The following is a 9,756-nucleotide window of genomic DNA, read 5'->3' on the forward strand; positions in this document are numbered from 1 at the left end:
TTCAATGAAAGAATAAGAACATTAGAACAAACTGAAAATAATAGCAAAAAACACTTAAAGAAAGCACAATCTAATGAATGTATATCCTATCCAAAAATACAATGGTACAAGCTATGTAAGTAAATTCAGTTAAAGTACACAGAAAAATCAAAGCTGGAAATATAATCAAGAGACATCCTAAGTCAGTCAACAAGCACACAGTAAACGTGCTCCTTACTTCACTGAACAGCAGAGGCAACCATTTCTAAGTTCCAGCCATTCTTCATAGAGTTCTCCTCCTTGACTGATAGATAAGGATTTCTCTACTGCACTTCCTAGAAACAGAAACAGGCAGCCTTTAGATTATGTTCACTAGCCAAGCAGAAACAAGAGGAAGATGTTTAGAAACAGAGTAGATTCCAATGCAGAAACTATAGCTTAGAACATGTACTCTTTCATAACTCTAAATCAATCACAAAACTTCAAATTCTATTAACAGCTTACAAGTCTCAAGAATATAGATGACTCTTCAGTGATGCAAGCCAGAATCTCTCTTCTTTTGAACAACAAAAAGTAAACCTAAAGTCAGTATTTAATTCAGTAAATACTCAAATTATGGTACTCTAGAAGATTTTCACTTTTCTCTCTGTTAAGATTTAAATAAGCCAGGCATGGTGTACACCTGCAACCCCAACACTTGGGAGCCTGAGGCAGAAGGATCTAAGATACAACTGGGCAATTTCCAGATCAGCCTGGGCTACACAGTGAGACCTTATCTAAAAAATGTAAATAAACAAGGGCTGAACAGACTGGGTAGTGGTTAAAAGTATTTGCTGCTCTTGCAGAACACCAGAGTTCAGTTCTAGCACACACACACTGCACATTAGATAGGATAGCTGAAAACTACCTATAACTCCAGCTCCAGAGGATTCAAGGTCCATTTCTAGCCTCCAAAGAGCCTCCATACACACACACACACACACACACACACACACACACACACACAAAATAAATAAATAAATAAATAAAAAAATAAAAACTTTAACAACTAGGGGCTGAAGAGATGCTCAAAGGTTAAGAACACTTGTTGCTCTTGCAGAGGACCTGGATTCTCAGCACCCACATGGCAGCTAACAACTGGCTATAATTCCAGTTCCAGGGGATCCAACACCCTCTTCTCCAGTCACCAGGCATTCCTGTGGTATATAAACATACATGCAGGCAAAACACTTATATACATAAAATATTTATAAAATATTAAATAAATAATTTAAGTTCTAAGAAGACAAATCCAAAATTAATAACTACATCTCCTTCCTCCAGACGCTAACTTGTCTAATTCTATCTCTTAACCGAGGAACTGTTAAAAAAATATTTTTTCTTCTTATCCATTGAAAACTTTCTAAATATACTGATATGCTTTTTAAATACTGGGTTTCATATGTTCTTCAACCTCCTATGAGATTGTTTTCCTTTTAATTCCTCACTAAGTTGGTGGTTTCTGTTCTAAGGTTACACAGGATTCTAAATATATATAAAAACACTACTTCATTCTGACAAAGGTTTTTAGCCAAAGTATCATGTAATCACTTAAAAAATTAGACTTTTATTCAAATGAAAAAGTCTCTTAGTAAAGTTTACCTGGGAAATAAGTATACATGAGATGTGTATCATAAGAATGATTTTAGATGTTTTACATATAATGGAACAATGCCCCAAAAAAGTTTCAAATAGAAAAAAATTTTTCATTTTTCATCTATGTATTTTCTGTTCATATTTCAGTTGGGTGATGGTAGAGTATCACATAATACTAGGCTATATAAAACATTAAAAAATACTGAGGATGTTGCAAAAGGCAAAACCATACAAAATGAAGAAAACCAGTAAGAAATAATAAATATAACTAATGTACAAGAAAATACCTATTAATAAAAAGCTTGAAAAGGACTATTAGAAATCTTCCAGCCAGGTGCTGGTGGCGCACGCCTTTAATCCCAGCACTTGGGAGACAGAGCCAAGCAGATATCTGTGAGTTCAAGGGCAGCCTGGGCTAGAGTGAGATCCAGGACAGGCACCAAAACTATACGGAAAAACTGTGTCTCGAAAAAACAAAGAAATCTTCCAATTATTAATGGCTAAAAGCATAGCTCAGAGAGAGACTAGAGTGAGAACTTTCTTAGCATACAGGAAACCTTACACCACAATCCATCAATCCATCCATCCATCAATCAGTCTCTTTAAATGTACTTTACTTATTATGTATGGAGGAAGGGCTTGTTTGATGTGGACAGACTGTATACAGAGGTCAAACTTTTGGGAGGTGGTTCTCGACTGGCTGAGGCAGGGTCTCTCTTGTTGCCTTTTGTCACTATACTGCATACATACTCCAGGCTAGATCCCACTGCACTGCATACTCCAGGCTAGCTTCCACTGCACTGCACTGCACACTCCAGGCTAGCTTCCACTGCACTGCACACTCCAGGCTAGCTTCCACTACACTGCATACATACTCCAGGCTAGCTTCCACTGCACTGCACACTCCAGGCTAGCTTCCACTACACTGCATACATACTCCAGGCTAGCTTCCACTGTACTGCATACATACTCCAGGCTAGCTTCCACTGTACTGCATACTCCAGGCTAGCTTCCACTGCACTGCACACTCCAGGCTAGCTTCCACTACACTACATACATACTCCAGGCTAGCTTCCACTGTACTGCATACATACTCCAGGCTAGCTTCCACTGTACTGCATACATACTCCAGGCTAGCTTCCACTGTACTGCATACTCCAGGCTAGCTTCCATTACACTGCATACTCCAGGCTAGCTTCCACTACACTGCATACATACTCCAGGCTAGCTTCCACTACACTGCACACATACTCCAGGCTAGCTTCCACTACACTGCACACTCCAGGCTAGCTTCCACTTACACTGCATACATACTCCAGGCTAGCTTCCACTGTACTGCATACTCCAGGCTAGCTTCCACTGTACTGCATACTCCAGGCTAGCTTCCACTGTACTGCACACTCCAGGCTAGCTTCCACTGTACTGCATACTCCAGGCTAGCTTCCACTGTACTGCACACTCCAGGCTAGCTTCCACTGTACTGCATACTCCAGGCTAGCTTCCATTACACTGCATACTCCAGGCTAGCTTCCACTGTACTGCATACTCCAGGCTAGCTCCCACTGCACTGCATACTCCAGGCTAGCTTCCACTACACTGCACACTCCAGGCTAGCTTCCACTACACTGCATACATACTCCAGGCTAGCTTCCACTGTACTGCATACATACTCCAGGCTAGCTTCCATTACACTGCATACATACTCCAGGCTAGCTTCCATTACACTGCATACATACTCCAGGCTAGCTTCCATTACACTGCATACATACTCCAGGCTAGCTTCCATTACACTGCACACTCCAGGCTAGCTTCCATTACACTGCATACTCCAGGCTAGCTTCCACTACACTGCATACATACTCCAGGCTAGCTTCCACTACACTGCATACTCCAGGCTAGCTTAATAAAAATTAATTTTAATTTTCTGAAACTATTCAATAGTGGCCTCATATTAGCATCTGCTCTGATTTTAAGTACAGAGTATCAATTTACCAGTAGAATAAAGGGTCCCAAATATTATTATAACACGACAGTTAATGAACTTTACTTACCTTCTCCAAATTCATTTAAAATAACTGCTATTTTTCTATTATGCTGTTCTGTCAAAATGTAATTCAGAAGTGTTGTCTTTCCAGCACCTATAAAATATATTAAAGCAACAAAACTCAGAGACTAATTTTCAAGACATACCTAATAATAGCACAGAGGACTTCACAGGAGAGATTAGAACAATCTTTGAAAACTATCATAATATTCCTTATGTATATTTTATAAATACTTACAAATAATCTTACAAATTGAGTCAGTTTTCTAACTTAATATGACTAATATGTCTGTAGCTAATAATAGAGCAATAAAGAACATCTAAAACTTATGCCTAATAAAAAAATAATGAATTATGGTTTCTAAGAAATGTCACTTCTAAAATAAACAATATGTAGATTTCTTTCATGATGCCCCCTTTCTCAAGTAAAAATACTTGGTTACTTCCCTAAATTTATTCAACCTATTGCAACGTCCATGAACTAGCTATAAATTCAAGTTGACTATAAAGCTACTTTTAGTATGTCTAAGCAGTCTATTACTATAAAACTGATTTTATAAAATGGGATGCAGAGATAGTACACAACAGACTATTCAGTAGAGACATTCGGAAAACTACACTAACTTTATCCAGCAGGTGGCATAAGAAACCTAGTTTGTTCATCTCAAGCAAAAGAAAAACATTAATCATGTGAACCAAAGATTCCAAAGTTCATAATGGAATATATATTTTCAAAAAATCAACAACACCTTAACTGCACAGCAATGTAGTTCAGTTATTGGAATGTATCATTCACTTTTCTGTAGGCAGACATTTTGAGTGTCTCCAATGTTTTACTGTGACAAGCAGTAATGCTCGAGTCTTACTCATAGTTTACACATGTCTACTAAAATACATCTGCAAGTTTCCTAGGGTACAGTAGCATAGAGTCAGGGAGTACAGGATACTGATATCTTCAATGTTTAGGTCATTTTCCTTTGAAGAGTTTTTGAAGAGATGACACTTTGTTTTTAAAAATGCTGTGAAGCTCAACATAAATGGGTGGCATGAAGGAGAGACAGGTTTAAGAACACAGAACCATAAGGAAAGTCTTAAATCAAGAGGCCCTGAACATAATTATGTACAGGCCAATAACAAAGTTGAAAGCCATGAATGTAGGAGATTTCCTCCGAAGAATTTTTAGTTTAATAATTAACCACATTATGAAGAAAAAGACATCAAGATATAATCTACATTCATTCAAAGTATCTACTGTGCATCAAATTTAAGGCTCTGCCTCCATAGAGCTTAAAAATGTTGAAGGGGGGTGGGTGGAGAACTTAGATATAAATTAGGAAGCTATTTTGTTGCAAGTTGATCATTTAAGAGGAGACATACAAAATACTATGGAGAACTTAAGAGGGCTATTTAGTCAGAGCAGTTACAGGAAGAAATATTCCAAGGGGTACTTTTAAGACAGCAGTTCTCAACCTGTGGGTCATGACCCCTTTGGGAGTCAAAAGACCCTTTCACAGGAATTGCCTAAGACCATCCTGCATCCTGTAAACCAGATATTTACATTATGATTCATAACAGTACCAAATTACAGCTATGAAGTAGCAACAAAAATAATTTTATGTTTGGGGGTCATCACAACATGAGGAACTGCATTAGAGGGTTGCAGCATTAGTAAGGTTGAGAACCACTGCTTTAAAAAGTAAAATGAGCTGGGCAATGGTGGCACACGCCTTTAATCCCAGCACTCGGGAGGCAGAGCCAGGAGGATCTCTGTGAGTTCAAGGCCAGCCTGGGCTACAGAGTGAGTTCCAGAAAAGGCACAAAGCTACACAGAGAAACCCTGTCTCGAAAAACCAAAAAAGTAAAATGAGTTCAATATGTTGGGCCATCTGACAGGCTAGGGAGGTAGGCAAGAACCAGACCACAAAGGTCCTTGAATTCCTGCTAAGGAACCTGAACTTTCACCCAAGTAGAAGGCACTAAAGAGTGTGACATGATCAAACTAACACTTTGTAAGGATTAGTCGGGCTAGCACATGGCTACATGAAGGAGCTGGGAGACTCGGTACTACTGTAGTTAGGAGACACCGTTAGTGTTGCAAGCAGTTTGGATTCTCAGGAGCAGGGTTTGAGGAGATATTAGTGTATGGAGTGTTAGACATGTTAAGTCTGGAGCTGTCTGTAGGACATCAAAACAGAAACTATACAGAAATGAAACTAAAGGGTGGAAGCCGGAGAAATAGGAAGGAAAACGTAGACTGCAGGTGCAACAGTGTTCCCACTATTTCCAAAAGAAAAAAATGGCAGAGGAGGCACACTGTCCCTAGGTTCAGCCAGCAACAAGGAGGTTGCTGGGGTTAGTCCTGACCCCAAGCTTCAGACCATTACCTGACTGTTCCTTTCACATACCAGTAAACAAAATGTGGACAGCCAGGGGCAAGTCTGATGTGTGCTCTTTGAACAAGGAATGTGCTCAACTTCTGTGGAGTAGCCTCTGAATTCAAAACACTATTCTTTATGAAATCTAGTAAAATCTAGAATATACTCGGTCTGACTCTAGAAGAAGGAAAAAAAAATCTGGTGGTGAGAGGCACCAGTGATTTTAGTCAGATGTAAAAGGAGTGCCAGGTCTCTTGCAGCACACAGGGATGAGTTAGTCACATGTTTAGTCATGTGTTGTTGTCCTCTGTTACCTACACTGTTTTAAAAGGATATCTGGAAACGTTCCCAACGAAAAATAAGCACGTGAACTGTCCTTCAGAAAACTGCACCATGTTGGCAAATCCGTGTTTTCGGGTATCCCCTGTGTAGCCCCAGCTTAAGGAAGTGTTCAAGGCAAAGATCTTACTCTAACTCTGCTGTCCTGCAGGGCTTTGCAAGCAGCCCTCCAAAAGAGGATATTGGGGCAGGTTACGACAGGTAAAAACTTCCCACTAATGGCTGGAAGAGTTTGGTTGCTGTGTCCTGTGAAGTGGACTCTCCCAAGCTAAGCAGGGTGAGAGGCATCTTGCATACAGGGCATCTTTTTATTTCCTTCCTTTTTTTCTTGATCAGGGCATCTTTTAATAACAATAGACTGTCGGTTTTGTTGTTGTTGTTTTTTCCTCTCAGCTGAATGACATTTATCATTTTCCTTCTAAACTGAGGTGGATGAGCTGCCCAAAGGTAAGAAGCCAGCGTATCACGAGGCCACAAGGACAATATGGTGAGTCTGGGTTTCAAAACCGCCTTGGAAAACGCGAGGGGAAAGAGACCCCAGCCCCTACCTCGAAGACCTTCGTCCTCGGCCGGGAGGCCCGGGTGCCTGAGGAGACACGGCAGACCCCCCTCCGAGAGCACAGGTCACGGCCTTCTCCGAGCGACCATTAATTACCTAAGTACCCGGTGATAATTGTGACTGGAATCTTAATGAAGAAGTCAAGATTTTCCTCTCCTTCTTGGTTGTTGGTCTCAATGGGAACCAGTTCAGGACAGTCCTCCTCCGCGTACTCCTCTTCCGCCGCCACAGTTTTCATAGCCGGTAACATGCCACCGACAGGCAGTACACCGCCCCTCAGCGGGAAAAAAAGCTGCCACAGTAGACTTCCTGCGACTGGATCCAGTCAGCGCCGCGCTGATGACGTCACCACGGCGCGCCGCACAGCCGGACTCTCCAGCTACGCCCGGACTTGAACCAGACGCGCCTTCCCGGGGAGGCACGCCCCTCTGCCGAGATGAGCCCGCCCACACGCGCAATGGGCACGCCCCTCCTAGGGCGGGACACACCCCCGGATGTGAGGCACGCTCTAGGGGCGTGTCCTCTGAGGGCGAGCCAAGCTGCACTGCATTGTTATGACGCTAGGGGCGCTCTTGCCTCCGAGCTGGAGAGGGCTCCCTCCCGCAGCTAGCTACTGTCTGTCTGTTGCTAGGGCTGAGGCTAGGCAGGTTAGGACTTGGAGCGGCTTCACCAAAGCCGTTCCCACAGGACAGACTTTAATTACTCTCAGTAAGTCCTTTTTTTTTTTTTCATTCACAAGGAAAAGAATGATTATGAAGTCATGCTCTGAATTGTAACTTTTCTACCAGAAGGATAACTAGCGAAACTTTTTACAATTATAATTACACAGTACAGCTATCTGATCTTTTAAAATGTAGTAATTTATACTAGTTTTGTTTACTTCTTGTTGTTTACTTAGATATCAGGTAAACTCAGTTCATTATTTAATTTGATGGCTCATAATAATCCATGGAGAACGCTACTTTGCATTTGTTATAGTGGACTCCTTCACAGCACCCCTAGCCCAAAAACTTTAAGTTGTACCTCTTCTATTCTAACCTAGAATACTAACCAAAATCATGAATTTGCTTGGAATTGCTGAACATTCCTTTACATATTTGTTGTGTCCTTATACACATGCACAATAAATAATGTTTAATTTTGCTTGTTTTTCAACTTCATAAAAAGAGTGACATACAATGTGCATAATCTCTTGGGGGTTGCTGTATTTCCAGCTTCACTTCTGAGTTTCCTGTCAATTGTTTTCAGGTGTTGCTGTTTTGTTTTAAGATATTCATACATTTTCCCAACAATGGAAGAGATTGTATTGATCTAGTGCCCAGTATTAGCAGACATTAATCCTTTACCAATTACATACAAAATAATACCCCAGTGTGATCTCCAGTTGCATTTTGTTGGTTTATGAACAAGACTGAGCATGTTTTTATGTGTTTTTGGCCATATTTAATGCTTGGCCTTAGGAGGACAGTTCAGTCCAGGTGGCTAGCAAGCAATGTTGTGTCAAAATGAGGCTTTACTAAGAGTAGAAAGAGTTTGCTGTAGAACCTTATTTTAACTAGGCAAAGATGTGCTCCATTTGTTTATGCTGCAGAATATTACTTTGACTGTGTAAAGATGTGTTGCTTTTGTTAATGTTGCATTTGTTTAATTATGAAAAGATGTGTTGTGTTTGTTTCCCCTTGCCTGCCTAAGGCACCTGATTGGTCTAATAAAAAGCTGAACAGCCAATAGCTAGGCAGGAGAAAGGATAGGTAGGACTAGCAGGCAGAGAGAATAAATAGTAGGAGAAATCTAGACTTGAGAGAAGAGAAAGGAGGAAGGAAGAGAGGAGAGAAGCCAGGCAGACATAGAGACAGTAAGACAGTAAGAAGAGGTAAAAAGCCCCAAGGCAAAAGGTAGATAGAGAAAAACAGGTTAATTTAAGTTAAAAGAGCTAACCAGAAACATGCCTATGCTAGGCCGATCATTCAAAACTAATAATAAGTCTCTGTATCATGATTTGGGAGCTGGTTGGTGGCCCAAAAGAAAATACACCAGGTGTTCAGTGTACCCCAAACACCCATCAACTGACAGATAAAGTGATGTATCCAGACAGGGAAAAATGAGTTGGCAACAAACAGTTACAAAGTACTGGTGACCTGCTTGCTACCAGGGGAACAAGTCTCAAAATCAGGCTAAAAATAAAGCCATTCACAAAGACCACACATTGTGTAAGTCCATTTGTACAGTGTGCCCAGGATAGGCAAGTCTAGAGACAGAAAACAGGTCTGTAGTGGCAAAGGACTGGGAGTTTAAGAGGCACTGCTAATAGATACCATGTATTTTTATGGTAATAAAAATGTTTCAAGGCCGGGAGGTGGTGGCACACACCTTTAATCCCAGCACTTGGGAGGCAGAGCCAGGTGGATCTCTGTGAGTTCGAGGCCAGCCTGGTCTACAAAACCAGTTCCAGGAAAGGCACAAAGCTACACAGAGAAACCCTGTCTCGAAAAACAAAATACAAAACAAAAAAATGTTTCAAACTTGGTCATTATTATGGTAGAACAACTCTGAATTCACTGAAAACCACTGCGTTGTGCACATTATTAAGTCAGTCAATTTTATCTTACATGAGTTTTTTTAACTTTTTTATTTTTTATTTATTTAATTTATTTTTTACTTAAGAGCCATCATGTGCTCAAATGTTGGGAAGATTTTGTTTTTCACAGGGAATTGATGACTTTATCAATTTAAAGTTCTGATTGAGGTACAAACATAAAGCTTACAACTTGGCAAAATGGTTCCTTTAGTGTTTTTGCATATTCCCCTCTAATAAAATAATTATC

The 9,756-nt window shown here is 40.6% G+C and overlaps 2 protein-coding genes across 5 annotated transcripts in view; one reads left to right on the forward strand and one right to left on the reverse strand.

The window, feature by feature from the left end:
* Positions 1-7,181, reverse strand: part of Zng1a (Zn regulated GTPase metalloprotein activator 1A) — a 49,173-nt gene extending 41,992 nt beyond the window's left edge. For 2 of the 3 annotated variants that reach the window (XM_076561486.1, XM_042262067.2), the window contains exons 1-3: positions 7,028-7,181; positions 3,666-3,752; positions 218-314 (exon numbers count right to left, since the gene is read on the reverse strand). In XM_076561486.1, the coding sequence (XP_076417601.1) occupies positions 218-314; positions 3,666-3,752; positions 7,028-7,181 (338 nt within the window). Of the gene's footprint in view, positions 1-217; positions 315-3,665; positions 3,753-6,920 lie in introns of all 3 variants that reach the window. The other variant, XM_042262068.2, reaches the window with a different exon arrangement.
* Positions 1-8,092, forward strand: part of LOC121823128 (uncharacterized) — a 56,861-nt gene extending 48,769 nt beyond the window's left edge. For both annotated transcript variants that reach the window (XR_006064459.2, XM_076561512.1), the window contains one exon: positions 6,801-8,092. The gene's annotated coding sequence lies outside the window, so the exon portion shown is untranslated. The remainder of the gene's footprint in view (positions 1-6,800) is intronic.
* The last annotated feature ends 1,664 nt before the right edge of the window (positions 8,093-9,756 follow it).

Source organism: Peromyscus maniculatus, chromosome 1 (genome assembly GCF_049852395.1).
Source record: "Peromyscus maniculatus bairdii isolate BWxNUB_F1_BW_parent chromosome 1, HU_Pman_BW_mat_3.1, whole genome shotgun sequence".
NCBI classification, from domain to species: Eukaryota; Metazoa; Chordata; class Mammalia; order Rodentia; family Cricetidae; genus Peromyscus; species Peromyscus maniculatus.